General features: G+C 44.6%; 2 protein-coding genes and 1 pseudogene across 2 annotated transcripts; 2 read left to right on the top strand and 1 right to left on the bottom strand.

Moving 5' to 3' along the window:
- Positions 1–15,033: 15,033 nt before the first annotated feature.
- On the bottom strand, positions 15,034–15,633 carry LOC123441452 (annotated as a pseudogene).
- Positions 15,634–16,217: 584 nt separating this feature from the next.
- On the top strand, positions 16,218–17,106 carry LOC123439466. The gene has a single exon (XM_045116175.1). It carries the CDS (start codon positions 16,229–16,231, stop codon positions 16,814–16,816), a length of 588 nt encoding a protein of 195 aa, XP_044972110.1. The 5' UTR covers positions 16,218–16,228; the 3' UTR covers positions 16,817–17,106.
- A 648-nt stretch (positions 17,107–17,754) lies between these two features.
- LOC123439465 (tonoplast dicarboxylate transporter-like) lies at positions 17,755–18,693 on the top strand. Its single transcript, XM_045116174.1, has 2 exons — positions 17,755–18,379; positions 18,488–18,693. Exons 1-2 carry the CDS (start codon positions 18,181–18,183, stop codon positions 18,520–18,522), a joined length of 234 nt encoding a protein of 77 aa, XP_044972109.1. The 5' UTR covers positions 17,755–18,180; the 3' UTR covers positions 18,523–18,693.
- Positions 18,694–20,826: the final 2,133 nt, after the last annotated feature.

Raw genomic sequence — 20,826 nt, 5'->3', positions numbered from 1 at the left:
ATCACCGGCAACCAAGGTATCCTCTCCTCGTCTAGTTCTTCGTTAAAGCATTATGTTCCGTCTACCGTTCTTGTTGGCAATGGGCATCGCCTCCCCATCACCGCTACTGGCTCCACTACCCTCTCCCCAACCCCTTTCACCCTCTGCGACGTGCTTGTTTCTCCCAACATCGTAACAAATCTCATTTCTGTTCGGCAATTTACTCGCGATATATGTGCTCTATTCAATTTTACCCTTATGGTTTCATTGTGAAGGATCTTCGCACGCGGAAGGTGCTCCTAATCTCCACTAGATTTGATGGCATCTACCCCCCCTTCGACTCCCACACCACCTGGCCTACTGCGCTCACCGCCACCACTTCCATGTCGGATATTTGACACCAGCGTCTCGGCCACCCCAGCGCTCCGTCGTTCTCCACACTATCTAAGGATTTTCTTAGCTCACGTAATAAGTCGCCGCATGCTCCTTGTAATGCTTGCCAGCTAGGGAGACAACCACGACTCCCCTTTTCTTCCTCACTTAGCAGATCATCCGTGCTGTTTGATTTATTTCACTGTGATTTGTGGACATCCCCAGTTATAAGCTTTTCTGGTTTTCAATACTACCTCGTTATACTTGATGATTACACCCACTACTCATGGTCCTTCCCATTACGCCACAAATCCGAGACCTCCACGGTTCTGCTTCGTTTCTTCACATACGTTAACACCCAATTTCATATGATCATCAAAAGCATGCAATGCGACAATGGTGGCGAGTTCATCAACACCTCCCTACACTCTTTCTTCTCCAACAATGGCATCGTCTACCGCTTCTCCTGCCCTCACACCTCCCCACAAAATGGTAAAGCCGAACGCCTCATACGCACCACCAACTACATCGTTCGCACACTCCTTTTTTAAGCATGTCTCACACCACCTTTTTGGGTGGAAGTTCTCCACACTACCACGTACCTTCTAAACCGACGACCATCCCGCGCTATAGCCAACAACACACCTCACTATCTCCTATACGGATCCCCTCCGGCGTATGATCATCTCCGGGTCTTCGGTTGCTTATGCTATCCCAATATCACCGCAACGGCTGCTCACAAACTACCCCCCCCCCCGCTCCACCCGCTGCATCTTCTTGGGCTACCCCCTTGAACACAAAGGCTACCGTTGCTATGATCTCCAAAATAGCCGCGTGATCGTCTCCCGGCACATCATTTTTGATGAGACAATTTTTCCATATGAATCTCCCACAACCCTCCCACACACCATCACGACCACAGAAAATCCCCCTGCATGGATCCCACCTACCTCGGCAGCACTGGATCCCGCACCTGACCCTGACGCACCATCCCCTTGTCGGCCCCACACGATCCACTCGGATCGCACGCCCTCCACCCACTCCGCGTCTCGGGCGCCGTCCACCTCTCCACCCGTCGCCACGTGCACTCCACCTACCCGGTCTCCCGCGCATGCCGCCACTCCCGCCTCTTCCTCGCAGACTGCGCCTCCCACCTGCTCCACCGAACCCACCGGATCCACCTCGTCCTCCGCACCTGACCCACCTGACTCACCTGTCCCGGGTCCCACACAAATCTACCTCGGTTTTGAGGCGCCCACCACATCTTTTTCGCGTCGCCCGCGCCAAGCCGTCCCTATCACACCTAAAAAAAAAGCCCATTCCATGCGCACACGCTCCAAGGCCAGGTTCTGCATGCCGAAACGCCTCTTCCTCGCCCACACCACTTCCTCCTCCATCTCACCTATACCTCCCACATATAAATCTGCCCTCAAAGATTCCCATTGGCGCCAAGCAATGTGTTGGAAATATGCCCTAGAGGCAATAATAAATTAGTTATTATTATATTTCTTAGTTCATGATAATCGTTTATTATCCATGCTATAATTGTATTGATTGGAAACACAATACTTGTGTGGATACATAGACAAAACACTGTCCCTAGTAAGCCTCTAGTTGACTAGCTCGTTGATCAAAGATGGTCAAGGTTTCCTGGCCATAGGCAAGTGTTGTCACTTGATAACGGGATCACATCATTAGGAGGATCATGTGATGGACTAGACCCAAACTAATAGACGTAGCATGTTGATCGTGTCATTTTGTTGCTACTCTTTTCTGCGTGTCAAGTATTTGTTCCTATGTCCATGAGATCATATAACTCACGGACACAGGAGGAATGCTTTGTGTGTATCAAACGTCGTAACGTAACTGGGTGACTATAAAGATGCTCTACAGGTATCACCAAAGGTGTTCGTTGAGTTAGTATGGATCGAGACTGGGATTTGTCACTCCGTGTGACGGAGAGGTATCTCGGGGCCCACTCGGTAATACAACATCACACACAAGCCTTGCAAGCAATGTGACTTAGTGTAAGTTGCGGGATCTTGTATTACGGAACGAGTAAAGAGACTTGCTGGTAAACGAGATTGAAATAGGTATGCGGACACTACGATCGAATCTCGGGCAAGTAACATACCGAAGGACAAAGGGAATGACATACGGGATTATATGAATCCTTGGCACTGAGGTTCAAACGATAAGATCTTCGTAGAATATGTAGGATCCAATATGGGCATCCAGGTCCCGCTATTGGATATTGACCGAGGAGTCTCTCGGGTCATGTCTACATAGTTCTCGAACCCGCAGGGTCTGCACACTTAAGGTTCGACGTTGTTTTATGCGTATTTGAGTTATATGGTTGGTTACCGAATGTTGTTCGGAGTCCCGGATGAGATCACGGACGTCACGAGGGTTTCCGGAATGGTCCGGAAACAAAGATTGATATATAGGATGACCTCATTTGATTACCGGAAGGTTTTCGGAATTACCGGGAATGTACCGGGAATGACGAATGGGTTCCGGGAGTTCACCGGGGGGGCACCCACCCCGGGGAAGCCCATGGGTGTTTGGGATGCCGCACCAGCCCTTAGTGGGCTGGTGAGACAGCCCAAGAGAGGCCTATGCGCATAGGAAATAAAATCAAAGAGGAAAGGGAAAAAAAGGAGGTGGGAAAGGGAAGAAGGACTCCACCTTCCAAACCAAGTAGATTTCGGTTTGGGAGGGGGAGACCTTCCCCCTTGGCTCGGCCGACTCCCTTGGGAGTCCTTGGACCCCAAGGCAAGTCTCCCCCCTCCTCCTCCTATATATAGTGGGGTTTTAGGGCTGATTTGAGACAACTTTGCCACGGCAGCCCGACCACATATCTCCACGGTTTCACCTCTAGATCGCGTTTCTGCGGAGCTCGGGCGGAGCCCTGCTGAGACGAGATCATCACCAACCTCCGGAGCGCCATCACGCTGCCGGAGAACTCTTATACCTCTCCGTCTCTCTTGCTAGATCAAGAAGGCCGAGATCATCGTCGAGCTGTACGTGTGCTGAACGCGGAGGTGCCGTCCGTTCGGCACTAGATCGTGGGACTGATCGCGGGATAGTTCGCGGGGCGGATCGAGGGACGTGAGGACGTTCCACTACATCAACCGCGTTCACTAACGCTTCTGCTGTACGGTCTACAAGGGTACGTAGATCACACATCCCCTCTCGTAGATGGACATCACCATGATAGGTCTTCGTGCGCGTAGGAAATTTTTTGTTTCCCATGCGACGTTCCCCAACAGTGGCATCATGAGCTAGGTTCATGCGTAGATGTCTTCTCGAGTAGAACACAAAAGTTTTTGTGGGTGGTGATGTGCGTTTTGCTGCCCTCCTTAGTCTTTTCTTGATTCCGCGGTATTGTTGGATCGAAGCGGCTCGGACCGACATTACTCGTACGCTTACGAGAGACTGGTTTCATCGCTACGAGTAACTCCGTTGCTCAAAGATGACTGGCGGGTGTCAGTTTCTCCAACTTTAGTTGAATCGGATTTGACCGAGGAGGTCCTTGGATGAGGTTAAATAGAAACTCATATATCTCCGTTGTGGTGTTTGCGTAAGTAAGATGCGATCCTACTAGATACGCATGGTCACCACGTAAAACATGCAACAACAAAACTAGAGGACGTCTAACTTGTTTTTGCAGGGTATGCTTGTGATGTGATATGGCCAACGATGTGATGTGATATATTGGATGTATGAGATGACCATATTGTAATAGAAAATATCGACTTGCACGTCGATGGTACGGCAACCGGCAGGAGCCATAGGGTTGTCTTTAAAACTAACGTTTGTGCTTGCAGATGCGTTTACTATATTGCTAGGACGTAGCTTTAGTAGTAATAGCATGAGTAGCACGACAACCCCGATGGCGACACGTTGATGGAGATCATGATGATGGAGATTATGGTGTGATGCCGGTGACAAGAAGATCACGCCGGTGTTTTGGTGATGGAGATCAAGAAGCACGTGATGATGGCCATATCATGTCACTTATGAATTGCATGTGATGTTAATCCTTTTATGCACCTTATTTTGCTTAGAACGACGGTGGCATTATGAGGTGATCTCTCACTAAAATTTCAAGACGAAATTGTGTTCTCCCCGACTGTGCACCGTTGCTACAGTTCGTCATTTCGAGACACCACGTGATGATCGGGTGTGATAGACTCAACGTTCACATACAACGGGTGCAAAACAGTTGCGCACGCGGAACACTCGGGTTAAGCTTGACGAGCCTAGCATGTGCAGACATGGCCTCGGAACACATGAGACCGAAAGGTCGAGCATGAATCGTATAGTTGATATGATTAGCATAGAGATGCTTACCACTGAAACTATTCTCGACTCACGTGATGATCGGACTTGAGATAGTGGATTTGGATCATGTAGCACTCAAATGACTAGAGAGATGTACTTTTTGAGTGGGAGTTCTTAAGTAATATGATTAATTGAACTAATTGTCATGAACATAGTCTAATGGTCTTTGCGAATTATGATGTAGCTTGCGCTATAGCTCTACTGTTTTTATATGTTCCTAGAGAAAATTTAGTTGAAAATTGATAGTAGCAAAATTTGCAGACTGAGTCTGTAAAACCAAGGATTGTCCTCGTTGCTGCGCAGAAGGCTTATGTCCTTTATGCACCACTCGGTGTGCTGCACCTCGAGCATCGTCTGTGGATGCTGTGAACATCCGACATACACGTTTCTGATGACTACACGATAGTTCAGTACAAAGTACTTAATGGCTTAGAAGCAAGGCGCCGAAAACGTTTTAAAACGTCACGGAACATAAGTGATGTTCTAAAAAGATGAAATTGTGATTTCATGCTTGTGCCCTTGTTAAGAGGTACGAGACCTCCAACAAGATTCTTTGTCCACAAAGTAAAGGAGAAAAGCTCAATCGTTGAGCGTGTGCTCAGATTGTCTGAATACGACAATCACTTGAATCAAGTGGGAGTTAATCTTCCAGATGAGATAGTGATGGTTCTCCAAAATCATTGCCACCAAGCTGTGAGAGCTTTGTGATGAACAATAACATATCAAGGATAGATACAATGATCCTTGAGCAATTCGCGATGTTTGACACTGCGAAAGTAGAAATCAAGAAGGAGCATCAATAGTTGATGGTTTGTAAAACCACTAAGTTTCAAGAAAGGCAAGGGCTAGAAGGGATACTTCGTGAAACGGCGAAACAGTTGTTGCACTAATGAAGAGACCCAAGATTAAACCCAAACCCGAGACTAAGTGCTTCTGTAATGAGGGGAACAATCACTGAGGCGGAGCAACTCTAGATACTTGTTAGATAAGAAGCTGGCAAAAGTCGAGAGAAGTATATTTGAAATACATGAGTTTGATGTGTACTTTACTAATACTCCTAGTAGCATGAGGGTATTGGATATCGGTTCGGTTGCTAAGTGATTAGTAACACGAAATGAAAGCTACGGCATAAACGGAGACTAGCTAAAGGCGAGGTGACGATACGTGTTGGAAGTGTTTCCAAGGTTGATATGATCAAACGTCGCACGCTCCCTCTACCATCGGGATTGGTGTTAAACCTAAATAATTGTTATTTGGTGCTTGCGTTAAGCATGAACATGATTGGATCGTGTTTATTGCAATACGGTTATTCATTTAAAGAGAATAATGGTTACTCTATTTTCTTGAATATTCACCTTCAGTGGTTTATTGAATCTCGATCGTAGTGTTACACATGTTCATGATATTGGTGCCAAAAGATACGAGTTAATGATGATAGTACCACTTACTTGTGGCACTGCCGCTTGAGTCATGTTAGTATAAATTGCATGTAGAGGCTCCATGCTGATGGATCTTTGTACTCACCTGATTTCGAATCACTAGTGACATGCAAATCATACCACATGAGCAAGGCCTTGTTTTCATTGAGATGAAATAAGATAGTAACTTGTTGGAAGTGATACATTTTGATGTATACAGTACAATGGGTGCTGAGGCATGCAGTGGATATCATTATGTTCTTACTTCACTGAATATTTGAGTAGATACAGGAGTATCTACTTAATGAATCACAAGTCTGAAATGTTGAAAAGTTCAATTCCGTTTCAGAGTGAAGTTCGTCGTAACAAGAGGATAAACTGTCTACGATATGATCATGGAAATGAATATCTGACTTACGAGTTTTTGTACGCGGTTAAGACAATGTGGAAATTGTTTTACAGTTCATGCCACCTGGAACATCATAGTGTGATGATGTGTCTGAACGTCATAGCCACACACTATTAGGTATGGTGCATGCTATGATGTCTCTTATCGAATTACCACTATCGTTTATGGGTTATGCATTAAAGACAACCGCATTCACTTTAAATAGGGCACCGCGTATTTCCGTTGAGATGACACAGTATAGACTGAGGTTTAGAGAAATCTAAATTGTCGTTTCTTGAAAGTTTGGGGCTTCGACACTTATGTGAAAAAGTTTCAGTCTGATAAGCTCGAACCCAAAGCGGATAAATGCATCTTCATAGGATATCCAAAACAATTGGGTACATCTCCTATCTCAGATCCGAAAACAAATGTTTGTTTCTAGAAACGAATCCTTTCTCGAGGAAAGGTTTCTCTCAAAAGAATTGAGTGGGAGAGTGGTAGAACTTGATGAAGTTATTGAACCATCACATCAACCAGTGTGTAGCAGGGCGCAGGAAGTTGTTCCTGTGGCGCCTACACCGATTGAAGTGAAAGCTGATGATGGTGATCATCGAGCATCAGATCAAGTTACTACAAACCTCGTAGGTTGACAAGGTCACGTACTACTGCAGAGTGGTACGGTAACCCTGTCTTGGAGGTCATGTTGTTGAGCAACAATGAACCTACAAGTTATGGAGAAAGCAATGGTGGGCCCGGATTCCGACAAATGGTTGGAGGCCATGAAATCCGAGAGAGGATCCATGTATGAAAACAAAGTATAGACTTTGGAAGAACTACTTAATGGTCATAGGACTATTGAGTAAAGATGGATCTTTAAAGGAAGACAGACGGTGGTGGTGATAAGTCACTATTAAGAAAAGCTCGACTTGTTGCAAAGATGTTTTCGACAAGATCAAACAGTTGACTATGATGAGACTTTCTCACTCGTAGCGATGCTAAAAGTCTGTTAGAATTATGTTAGTTGTTGATGCATTATTTATAAAATGTTGCACGTAGGATGTCAAAACATTGTTTTCTCGACGGTTTCCTTGAGCAAACATTGTATGTGATACAACCAGAAGGTTTTGTCGATCCTAAAGATACTAGCAAGTATGCAAGCTCCAGTGATCCTTCAATGGACTGGTGCAAGCATCTCGGAGTTGGAATATACACTTTGATGAGATGATCAAAGATTTTGGGTTTGTACAAGGTTTATGAGAAACTTGTATTTCCAAAGAAGTGAGTGGGAGCACTATAGAATTTCTGATAAGTATATGTGGTTGACATATTGTGGATCAGAAGTAATGTAGAATTTCTGTAAAGCATACAAGGTTGTTTGAAAGGAGTTTTCAAAGGAATACCTGGATTGCGCTACTTGAACGTTGAGCATCAAAGATCTATGGAGATAGATCAAAAGCGCTTAATGAAAGTTTCAATAAGATGCATGCCTTGACAAGTTTTTCAAGGAGTTCAAAATAGATCAACAAAGAAGGAGTTCTTGGTTGCGTTGTAAGGTGTAAATTTGAGTAAGACTCAAAACCCGACCACGGCAGAATAAAGAGAATAGACGAAGGTCGTCTTCTATGCCTTAGCCGTAGAATCTAAAGTATGCCATGCTGTGTACCGCACCTGATGTGTGCCTTGACTCAAAGTATGTTGAGAGGTACAGAGAGTGATCCATGATTGAATCACTAGCAGCGGTCAAAATTTATCCTTAGTAACTAATGGACTAAGGAATTTTTCTCGATTATGGAGGTGGTTAAAGAGTTCGTCGTAAAGGGTTACGTCGATGCAAGCTTTGACACTAATCCGAATAACTATGAGTAGTGAAACGGGTTCGTATAGTAGAGTAGATATTTGGAGCATTTCCGAATAGCACGTAGTAGCAGCATCTATAAGATGACATAAAGATTTGTAAAGAACGCACAGACCTGAAAGTTTCAGAACCGTTGACTAAAACCTCTCTCACGAGCAAGACGTGATCAGACCCCATGGGTGTTGGATTCGTTGGAATCACATGGTGATGTGAACTAGATTATTGACTCTAGTGCAAGTGGGAGACTGTTGGAAATATGCCCTAGAGGCAATAATAAATTAGTTATTATTATATTTCTTAGTTCATGATAATTGTTTATTATCCATGCTATAATTGTATTGATTGGAAACACAATACTTGTGTGGATACATAGGCAAAACACTGTCCCTAGTAAGCCTCTAGTTGACTAGCTCGTTGATCAAAGATGGTCAAGGTTTCCTGGGCATAGGCAAGTGTTGTCACTTGATAACGGGATCACATCATTAGGAGAATCATGTGATGGACTAGACCCAAACTAATAGACGTAGAATGTTGATCGTGTCATTTTGTTGCTACTGTTTTCAGCGTGTCAAGTATTTGTTCCTATGACCATGAGATCATATAACTCACGGACACCGGAGGAATGCTTTGTGTGTATCAAACATCGCACCGTAACTGGGTGACTATAAAGATGCTCTACAGGTATCACCAAAGGTGTTCGTTGAGTTAGTATGGATCGAGACTGGGATTTTTCACTCCGTGTGACGGAGAGGTATCTCGGGGCCCACTCGGTAATACAACATCACACACAAGCCTTGCAAGCAATGTGACTTAGTGTAAGTTGCGGGATCTTGTATTACGGAACGAGTAAAGAGACTTGCCGGTAAACGAGATTGAAATAGGTATGCGGATACCGACGATCGAATCTCGGGCAAGTAACATACCGAAGGACAAAGGGAATGACATACGGGATTATATGAATCCTTGGCAGTGAGGTTCAAACGATAAGATCTTCGTAGAATATGTAGGATCCAATATGGGCATCCAGGTCCCGCTATTGGATATTGACCGAGGAGTCTCTCGGGTCATGTCTACATAGTTCTCGAACCCGCAGGGTCTGCACACTTAAGGTTCGACGTTGTTTTATGCGTATTTGAGTTATATGGTTGGTTACCGAATGTTGTTCGGAGTCCCGGATGAGATCACGGACGTCACGAGGGTTTCCGGAATGGTCCGGAAACGAAGATTGATATATAGGATGACCTCATTTGATTACCGGAAGGTTTTCGGAATTACCGGGAATGTACCGGGAATGACGAATGGGTTCCGGGAGTTCACCGGGGGGGGGGGGGCACCCACCCCGGGGAATCCCATGGGTGTTTGGGGTGCCGCACCAGCCCTTAGTGGGCTGGTGAGACAGCCCAAGAGAGGCCTATGCGCATAGGAAAGAAAATCAAAGAGGAAAGGAAAAAAAAAAGGAGGTGGGAAAGGGAAGAAGGACTCCACCTTCCAAACCAAGTAGATTTCGGTTTGGGAGGGGGAGACCTTCCCCCTTGGCTCGGCCGACTCCCTTGGGAGTCCTTGGACCCCAAGGCAAGTCTCTCCCCTCCTCCTCCTATATATAGTGGGGTTTTAGGGCTGATTTGAGACAACTTTGCCACGGCAGCCCGACCACATATCTCCACGGTTTCACCTCTAGATCGCGTTTCTGCGGAGCTCGGGCGGAGCCCTGCTGAGACAAGATCATCACCAACCTCCGGAGCGCCCTCACGCTGCCGGAGAACTCTTCTACCTCTCCGTCTCTCTTGCTAGATCAAGAAGGCCGAGATCATCGTCGAGCTGTACGTCTGCTGAACGCGGAGGTGCCGTCCGTTCGGCACTAGATCGTGGGACTGATCGCGGGATAGTTCGCGGGGCGGATCGAGGGACGTGAGGACGTTCCACTACATCAACCGCGTTCACTAACGCTTCTGCTGTACGGTCTACAAGGGTACGTAGATCACACATCCCCTCTCGTAGACGGACATCACCATGATAGGTCTTCGTGCGCGTAGGAAATTTTTTGTTTCCCATGCGACGTTCCCCAACACAATGTTAGATGAATATAATGCTCTAATGAACAACTCTACGTGGTCTTTGGTGCCTAAGCCTGCACGTGTTAATGTGGTCACGGGGAAGTGGATATTTCGGCACAAGTTCAATGTGGACGGCTCCCTCGCTCGTTACAAAGCCCGATGGGTGGTTCGAGGTTTCACTCAACGAGAAGGCGTGGACTATCATGAAACTTTTAGCCCGGTGGTGAAGCCGGCCACGATTCGTGTTGTTCTCAGTCTTGCCACCTCCCACTCTTGGCCTATCCATCAACTGGATGTCAAGAACGCATTCCTCCACGGTGATCTCCATGAGACGGTCTACTGCTCCCAACCGGCCGGTTTCATCGACCCTTCTCGTCCTGATCACGTCTGCCTACTCCGTAAGTCTCTCTATGGGCTCAAGCAAGCGCCACGAGCGTGGTTTCTCCGCTTTAAGCATTTTTTGCTCTCCCTAGGGTTTCAGGCATCCCAAAGTGACTCCTCCTTGTTCATCCTGCATCGTGCATCCACCACTTCATACCTCTTAGTGTACGTAGATGACATTATCCTAACCGCTAGTTCACCACAAACACTCCACTCTGTCATTCAGTCACTCAAATCAGAATTCTCCATGTCTGACTTGGGGGATCTCCACCACTTCCTTGGGATAAATGTCACGCCTAACTCCTCCAGTCTCTTTTTATGCCAACAACAATACACCCTCGAGATTCTTGAGAGAGCCAAAATGCTAAACTGCAAGCCGGTTTCTACACCCATTGACACTAGGTCAAAGTTCTCTTCCTCCTCGGGTGCTCTTCTCTCCAATCCCACAAAATACAGGAGCTTAGCCGGCGCATTGCAATACCTCACACTCACCAGGCCCGACATTTCCTATGCGGTTCAACAGGTGTGCCTGTTTATGCATGCACCTCGCGACGTCCACATGCAGCTCGTCAAACGCATCCTCCGCTATCTTCAGGGTACATCTCACTTCGGTATTCAGCTCTACAAAGCCTCTAACTCCGATCTTGTGGCATATACCGACGCTGATTGGGTCGGCTGCCCGGACACTCGTCGCTCCACATCCGGGTTTTGTGCCTTTCTCGGCTCTAACATCGTTTCCTGGTCCTCAAAGCGCCAACCCACTGTATCCAGATCGAGTGCTGAGGCTGAATACCGTGGCGTCACAAACTGTGTTGCCGAGACATGTTGGTTGCGCCAACTTATCCACGAGCTACGCCTTCCTTCCCGTCGTGCCACACTTGTGTATTGCGACAATATCAGTGCATCATACCTAGCCTGCAACCCCGTGCAGCACCAACGCACAAAGCATGTGGAAATTGACCTACACTTCGTCACAGATCGCATGGCCCTTGCTCAAGTTCGGGTCCTGCATGTTCGATCATCCTCACAGTACGCGGACATCTTCACGAAGGGGCTACCATCACCAATATTCCATGACTTTCGGTCCAGCATAAACGTCCTTGCACACGGAGTTCCGACTGAGAGGGGGTGTTAGAATACTTGTACAAGTGTATGTCCATGTATGTATAGATCCTCAATTCTAGGATCATGGCCCGCGTGCCTATCTTGTAGGGGTGAGTGGACCTCTTGCATATAAGTGTATCATTATCACAAATCAATACAAGATGAACATAATCTCTCCAACTCGAGCTATGGAGATTAATAAGTCATGCGCGCAATCAAACGACTCATTTTCTTTCTATACAGATCTGTCAGGAACATATGTGGGTAACCAAACGCGTCTGCGACTAGATAGAGAAGACATCCTTATAATTTTGAGGACGATGAAATACTTATCGGGCAGCAAGTTGAGATTAATATTCCTAGCAATAGAAGCTATGTCATGCCACCGATCAGCAATTAATATCACCAAAAATTCTACGGCACAAAGGAATCTCAAAGCCAACCAAGCTAAATTCTCGTTGGATGCAATGTTACTTTTGACAGATGTTAAACAACATACGAAACTTATCTTTCAAAGCGATATCAAAATTGCTATGGATCATACCAAAGTCTAACTTGATCATCATTATTCAGATTAATTTTTCTTCAGCAAAATAGACATCTCTAACTTTGGAGATGGCTTTCAAGCAAGGCGAAATGGAAAAGCTTTGGCTAACAGTAGCAAAAGATTTTATTGCGTAAAAAATGAGCATGCACAATTTGTTCCTAGCGACCATGTTTAGTGTTTATTTTTCACTGTCACTTAAATAGGAAGTTGATGTTCTGTTTAAGAAGGTCTCGAATAACTAAGCCGCCGTTTTTTTCTAGATCGACGGATTCTTGGCCATTTTACCATTTGATACCTTCTTAAAAATGGCATGCTAAGCTAGATGTCTTGGAATGATGATAACAAGGACAAGGACACGAAAGAGTACATGCGGAAGAGTACAACTTTTCTGTGATTTTTCATACTTGAAGAGTACAATTATTAGAACTTGCACTAGTTTACACTAGTTCTTGTACAATGTGGAAGAGTACAACTTTTGTGTCATTTTGTATAAGTTTTGCACATACTCCCTCCGTTCCTAAATATAAGACCTTACAGAGATTGTACTATAAACTACATACGGATGTACATAGACATATTTTAGAGTATAGATTCACTCATTTTGCTCCGTATGTAGTCTTCTAGTGAAATACCTAAAAGGTCTTATATTTTGGAACGGAGGGAGTAGTACGGAAGAGTACATGTTTGTATTTGTTTAAAGAAATCATTGTCTTTCTTCTTTTTGGTATTACGAGTGTCCTTTATTCATTCATCCTTACAATAATTTAGCTACATGTTTTTCTTTTAGGTGATATACCATTTTCACTACTCTTTTAGTTGAAATTATACTTTTTGTATGACATAAATTTGTTTTTTCTTATTTTTTACGTTTTTATATGCCTTTGTTCACTAGTAAGATAAAATGAGCTAACAAAAAAATCTTCTAATTTTCTCGCTCGTGCTAATAGCTCCTCTTGTTTCTTTGTTGGCTAGTCATCTTTTTCGCAGTTGAATTTCTCATATGTTTATGCATGCGACAGCGGTTTGCAATCGTGTGACAGTACATAAATTTGTTTATGAACTTTGCAATTCATTTTTATTATATATAACTAAATCATATTTCCGCAGTCTAATAAGTGTTGTTGTTTTAGTATTAAATTCGACTAACTTAGTATTAAACTTGGACACGTAGTTTGAAACGGAGGGAGTAGTAGTTATTAAGGTTGCACTAACTCTTGCAGACTATGGAAGAGTACAAGTTTTGTCCACGGTATGGAACAGTACACGCATTTTTCTTTCTTCCAATTACTTTTTATTTTCTTTTTCCATTTAGGTTATATCAACTACCTTAATTCATTCATCCTTAGAACATACTCCCTCTGTCCCAAAATAACTGTCTCAACTTTGTATTAACTCTAGTATAAAAATGTACTAAGCTTAAGACATTTATTTTAGGACGGAGGGAGTATTTTTTATGGTTTGTTTAGGGTAAGACCATTTTCAATTTTTTTTCAGTTAAAATTTTACTTTTTGAATGACATCAGTTTTATTTTTGTTAATCCTTTATGTTTAGGTATATCTTGGTTTACTAATAATAAAAATGACTACAGTGAATTTTTGTTTAATTTTTTTACTCACTTGTGTTATGGTTCTTCTTGTTTTTAGTTGCTTAGTCGACTTTTTCAGCGATTCTGCAAGCGGCATCGGTTTGATGCTACAATCATTTGACGATTTTTTTATGAACTTAAAATGAAATTCATTTTCAGTCAATATAAGTAAATAATAGTAATTATTAAATTTGCACTATTTTACACTTGTTCTTGCACACTATGCAAGTTTTGTTCATGGTTTGGAAGAGTAATTTTTTTTCTTTCTTCTTTTACATTGTACCAATGCCCTCAATTAATTCATCCTTGGATTATATTCTTACCTTCTTTAAAAAAATCGTGTAGCACTATAGTTCATTGTTTTGATCACAAATCAAAACTGATCGATGCGCGGACTACATTGAATCTTTGAGCATTTCGTCTACAAGCTGATACTATAGTACGTTGTAGTCACAGATCGACATATAGCATCTAAACTTTGATCGACGGAAAGCCGAAATGTTTGTACCTCAATAACACTTGGTGATTCGACTCTTTACATCAGCAACCTGAAATTCATTTGTTGCACTAGCATACTATAGTACATTTGGGATGATGCATGCATGCACCTGCAAATTAATCCGCAATGCAGACAAGTTTTGCCATACATCATGTAGCTAACACAAGCTATTGGGTTTAAGATTGTAGAAACAAGTTGCAGCAGCTACAAACTGATCAAGATTCTAGAGATTTAGTACTACCAATCAAGCAAGAAGAGATGTTCTCAACTGTATCTAACTAACTGATCAAGATTCAAGAGATCCACCGACCGAGCATTACATCGATTCTTTGAGCGCAAACTGAAACTACAGTAGCGCCTCGTAATCACGGATCGACATGGCAATTAGCACCTGAATCTTGATCGACGGAAAACTGACACCGAGGAGAGGTCAACTCCTTCCTGCAGCGAATATGTTGGTGAAGAAAACAGAAGAGAGATTGGTGCTTCGCAGCCGGCGACCCCTATATGGAGGCATGCAGAAGCCTCCGGGCGTCGTTGTACTCGACGACGATGGCCGGGCGTATCTGTCCCACGGAGACCTCCGCCATGGCCAGATTCTTGATTGCGCGGCGCAGGAGCTGCACGGCCGCGGGCGCCCACGCGCGGGCGACCGCTTGCGGCGACGGCGGCCTGAGCATGCGCTCGAAGACGCGGACGGCCGCATGGCCGTGCGACTTGGCGGAACGCAGCGACATCATCGCCGTCTCCGCGTGGCGGGCCTCGTCGGCGTGGTAGAACTGCCACATGTACCACAGCGCGTTGCCCTGGAGCCCGATCCGCCGGACGCAGAGCGAGAAGACGCTGCTCCGCACGGCGTGGAACCTGCTGATGCTCTTGATCCGGTCGATGGCGAGGTCGACGAAGTCGCCGCCTGCTGAAGCGCGATCGCCGGCGTTGAGCGTCGGGTGCACGCCCTGGCCGAATCAGCGGCACTCCTCGGCGGCCAGGCGGTACTGCTGGCCGGCGCGAGCGATGGCCTCCGCTACACCCATGTGTCGGGTCATGGTGTTGGCTAAGCTTTCACCCGCCGCCGCCAACGCCAGATTCGTCCACTCCTCCATCGCCGGCGTCGATCGGTCTCTACGCTGTTAATCGGGGAGACGTGAGGCGATTTGTTACTGCCTCTTGGTCTATTTCTACCGCCGGCGAGGTGGTTTCTGGAGACGGCGTGGTAAATGGGCCGTTACGGCGTGGGGCCCGCAGAAGGATGGACCCCACCTGTCAGTGAATCTATCGTTGTCACGAAGAAAGGATATGGACCCACACTTTATCAGAGGTCTGATGATTTATATCCATCGCGGACAATGATCAAGAGGATTGCGTCAATGACAAGTGGGCTGGCCCCACCTGTCAATCTCAGGGGTGTGCCGATGATCAAAGTGAAAAGTAAAGTGTGGTATAGAATCTTCTCGTTCCCAGGTCAGAATCCATCGCGGGGGCTCGTATAGCGGCCTACCGTAGCTTCCGACCCACTGAATCCCCGGTCCCACGTATGTTGGACCCGGCTGTCAGCGTCAATGTTGTCCCATGACACGGGTAGGTCGACGAGTAGGTTGGGGCCGTCTGCCCATGCCAGGCTGGCTATTTCAGCCTTCCAGCAGGAAGAAGAGAGGAGGAGAAAGAAAGAAAGAAAGAAAGAAAGAAAGAGAGAGAGAAATGGCGCAGCCGGCAGGATGGAAGGCGATGTACCAGCAAGTGGTGATCGAGGCGGACGGCAGCTGCGCCGACGTCGAGCACAGAGTCGCCGCCGCGCGTACGGCGCTGGAGTCCCCGGAGGCGGTGCTGACCTCCCGCGACCCCACGGGGGTCTACACCTTGCTGAAGTCCGCGCTGGACAACGTCGAGCAAGCATCCGACTCCCTCTCCGCCTTCATCATCCACGCGGTGGCGGCCGAGCGCCTGGCGCTCCACGGCTGCGGCCCCATCCCGTCGCAGCCGGTGGCCCGCATCGCCGACCTCCGCGACGACCACCACGACCGCCACGACGAGCGGCTCGCTCTGAACAGGCTCGAGGACGCCAGGGACTTCGCCAAGCGCGCGCTCCGCGGGGTGGATGGAGCCCTCAAGCTCCTGGGCTCCGTCCAGTACATGCTTCGCGACCTCGGCGCCGGCGCGGCAGGGCGCAGGCAGGCGATGAAAGAGCAGCTCCAGGCCGCCGCCCGCGAGCTCCAGCTCGTGGCGGTCAGCGTGTGCAACACGCGCTCGCTGGCCCGCATGGCCACCGAGCCTCCCATCGGCCAGTGAGACGTGAGAGGTCTCTTGTCTTGATTCTTGATTAATTAGCTCTGCGCGATTTCTGCTTTAATCTTGTTGGCTTAGGGCTACTTTGTTTCCCTTGGATGATCTTGATATCGGTCCGTCGATTTCCAACTACTTTTTTCGGTTCTGTTGTTGAATGTATGCAAGGATCGATGGGGGATTTAATTAGATGGATGGCTGACGATGCAGCTAGCAGCGATTCGAACTAGTACTTTAATTTGCTGTTCGTCGATATGGAATCCAGAGTTTATTTGTTGGTGATTTGGTTTGGTTAATCGCTTAATTACTGGTACCATGACGTATTACGTTTGTTGCAACTGGCAACGACAGACATTAGCAGTGCTTTTGCTTTTCTGTGCCATTGCACTTTGCGGTTCTTTGAACTACGATCAATGGGGCGCAATCGCGTGCTTTTTACAGTGTGCAGTCAATTTCCTTTTTACTGCCGGTAAATACTCTAGGCTTGTTCTATCTCCACAAGCAAATTTCTCGTATGTTCTCCATGTAGCTATGCAATTAGTTGCACTTTTTCATGGTGTAATGTTGGTCATCAGAATGTACGGACAATCACCTAAATGTCATGTTTCTAATCGCAAAAAGGTGCAAAAGAATTACGGGCAGTTTTAGGCTTCATTTCTAACACCAAAACTGTAGCAACCATCACGTGCAATGTCATGTTTCTTTTTTCTAAGTTGTAATTATAGAACAATTTTTTTTCTAATTAATTTCTCATATAAATTTTGAAAATTCTTCTAGTACAATGAGAATAATAATTCTAAAAGGGTTTCTATTTAGTGATAAAATTAAAATGGAATGTGCAAGTAGCACATTGCACATTTCTTCTAAATTTGAAATTGCACAAATATTATCTGAATTTGTAGGTATGGTCCTCGAAGTAATTTTTCGTATTTTTAAAGTGTTCTAGGTTTTATGGACCTTTATAACAGATCTGGATCCATTTTGGAAAATACAATTGTTATGATGATTGGCTATTTTAGGGACCGTTCATCCACTCCGATCAAATGGTGAAGAAATAAGAGTTATAAGGAGTTACAAGAATAAAATTACATGAAAGTACAAATAACGGTGGGACCATTACAAAATTAAGGTGAGGCTAGTTATTCTCAAAAAGGGCAGATCCGTCATTTTGCATCCAATCTTAGTCAAGGCTGATACATGTATTTTTTTTGGAACCACCAATACATTGTTCCCACCCCTCCGATACATTATTCCATAGACGGGCCATCGGCGGACCGGTGAAGGTCGAGGAGGTCGCTGCCCTGTCGACGCCGGCGGGAGTTCCTAGAGACGAACCCCCGGCTGGACTTGGTGTAGTGGTTGACCCGAGGATGGTCAATGGGGCATGGAGATGGAGCCAGTTCGCCGGCCGTAGCGTCATGGAGGAGACGGAGAGACAGGCCACCGGGTCGCCCAGCAACTCCGTCGGGTTCAGCACCGGCTACATCACCATCAAGGACATGGTGGTCACCGGCATGCCCATCAAGATTGTCGGCGTTGCCGCTCTCACGGTCCTGCTGCCAACGCTAGGTAAATTTAATTGCTTACAACTCCTTTCAGACTCTCGAAGAAGACGATCTGCCGAGCTAGTACTCTCACTCTGGTGCTGAATCATGTTATTCTCTTGATTTGATGCAGGTGTTGCGCTTTTTGGCATGGATCAGAAGGTATAGGAACATAATGAAAATTCAATTGGAATTTTGAACATCTCAATCGCTAACTGTAGGTTAGTACGAGTAGCATCTACTAGGAGCTTATTCAGGTTGTTGTACAGTGTATCGTCAGTGTCATTGCCCGATGAACGACATATTCTTTTCTGTATCTACAAGACGGTATATGAATTTGTATAGAGCGGTTATGCCTGCGTGAGGAAACATGTTTACACTAGGGACAGAGCCTATAGTCCGGGCCCATAAGGGGCTTTAGTCCCAGTTCACCAACCGGGACCACCATGTGGGCGTCTCGGAGGGAGTACCTTTAGTCCTGGTTCTACTTACGAACCGGGACTAAAGGATCCGTCTGTTTATTTTGTTTGTTTGACCTGTAAAGGTAGATTTTTTTTAATTTTTTTCAAATTTTATTTTTGAATATTTTTTATGCTTTATTCCAATTTTCAAATCTTTGAATTATTTGTCAATTTAATCTCTAATCACCCATCCTCACTGCTCTAGCATGGAGCACTCATTTCAAATCGTCTAACTTTCCGGCCGATCACCCGTCCTTTCACTACTTCAGCCCGAGCACGCATAACTTTCTGATTCTATCGCCCCTAGTTGTCAAGTGTGCACTTGTTGTTTTCCTGACAATAGTAAGCTATCAATCCTAAACAACTTGGGTTTTGATGTCATGTCGCATGATTTAATTTTTTGAATCACAAACAATTATTAAAATAAATTTAATAAATAACAATAATAGTGAATTTCAATGAAACAACCTAATATTTTTAAATACAATTATTTTTCTTTTTTTTTGGAAAAAACTTCTTTTTGAAATAACTTTTTTTCCATTTGGAATTTTGAGCATGTGAGAAAACTTCACCGGGCAAGCCCGGGTGAAATCGAGTATCAATTTTTTCTAGTTTTTTTTTTATATATTAAATTTTTTTGGACGTCGTATGCGAAAGTTATGGCCGTTTATTTTTTTTCCTTTTTTTGCAAAAAGGTCAAAATTCATATCTCAAAATTTCTATACCAACTAGACACTAAAACCTGACAACATCTCAAAGGATTTTATTTTTTGAAGATTTTATCATTTTTGTTTATTTTTGAAGATTTTATCATTTTTGTTTATTTTCTACAAAACTCAAAGTATCAAGGTTTCAGACGAAAACCCATCTGCTACAAAGGCATTTCTTTTAAAATTAATTGAACTGTAGATTTTTTTGTGCATTGAATATGCACCATACTACAACATGTTAAAATCTACAGAAAGAACTAACTAAAAATAATAATAAAACAACAATTAAATGACTAAAACAACTATATAAGCAAAACAATATTTCTTTAATTAAAATCCTAATTTAAATTATTCTAAAAATAACCAAATAAATCTTACTGTGACAACAATCTAACACATGAGTGGGAGCAAAAAGAATTAAGTTAAAAACTATTTGTAAACTCAAGTTATTCAAAAACTAGGTTTGAAGCAAATTTAAACAAATTCAAATTTAAACCATTCAAATTTAAAAACTAATGGCACAAACAGAAACTAGGCAAAATTTTGAATCTAATGCAAAAAGAATCAATCAAAAACATCAAGTATCCTAAAAGATATAAGCAATTTAAAACAGAAACTACAAACAAGAATTTTAAAACAGAAAAAAAAATCTGAACACCTTTAGTCCCGGTTCGTGTCACGAACCGGGACTAAAGGTCTACCCTTTAGTCCCGGTTCAAGACACGAACCGGGACTAAAGCCTCTAAACCCTTTAGTCCCGGTTCGAGACACGAACCGGGACTAAAGGTCCCATTTAAACCGGGACTAATGCCCGACCGGCGCCTTTGCCGCTCGAAGCGGGACTAATACTAACATTAGTCCCGGTTCGTAAAAGAACCGGGACTAATGTGTTTTTCGAGCTGGGACGAAAGCCCTTATTTCTACTAGTGTTACCATTCTACCAATTTGACCAAAAAATAAATCATTAACTCATTTTCCAGATCCTACGGTCAGAAAAAAATCAGAGGGGGAGTTACACGAAATTACAACTCGTAACTCGTCAATCACCCTAAAAAAGCTCGAAAGAAAAACATGAGAATCATGGTAACACATATGTATACAGTTGAACACAACATTAATTACCGACATATAGCGAAGTTAGAAACATTGGATAGCATATGGTGTGTCGAAGTTATGGTTTTTCGATGCCGTCATGTGTCCTCCCAAAGACTGCCATAGTACCAGCTAGGCCAACATGGTTTATGGGCACACCATTCACGTGCCGTCATGCTAACCTCGGCCACACCAATGTCAACTTTCCC

The sequence above is a fragment of the Hordeum vulgare genome, chromosome 3H (genome assembly GCF_904849725.1).
Source record: "Hordeum vulgare subsp. vulgare chromosome 3H, MorexV3_pseudomolecules_assembly, whole genome shotgun sequence".
Classification (NCBI taxonomy): Eukaryota; Viridiplantae; Streptophyta; class Magnoliopsida; order Poales; family Poaceae; genus Hordeum; species Hordeum vulgare.
The sequence above is the reverse complement of the archived record's forward strand: the minus strand, read 5'-3'. Positions and strand labels throughout refer to the sequence as shown.

Coding starts and splice junctions, on each gene's coding strand:
- LOC123439466 (XM_045116175.1), top strand. CDS start 16,229: ATGGCGCAGCCGGCAGGATGGAAGGCGATGTACCAGCAAGTGGTGATC.
- LOC123439465 (XM_045116174.1), top strand. CDS start 18,181: ATGGTCAATGGGGCATGGAGATGGAGCCAGTTCGCCGGCCGTAGCGTC. Junction 18,380..18,487: donor GGTCCTGCTGCCAACGCTAG/GTAAATTTAATT, acceptor GATTTGATGCAG/GTGTTGCGCTTTTTGGCATG.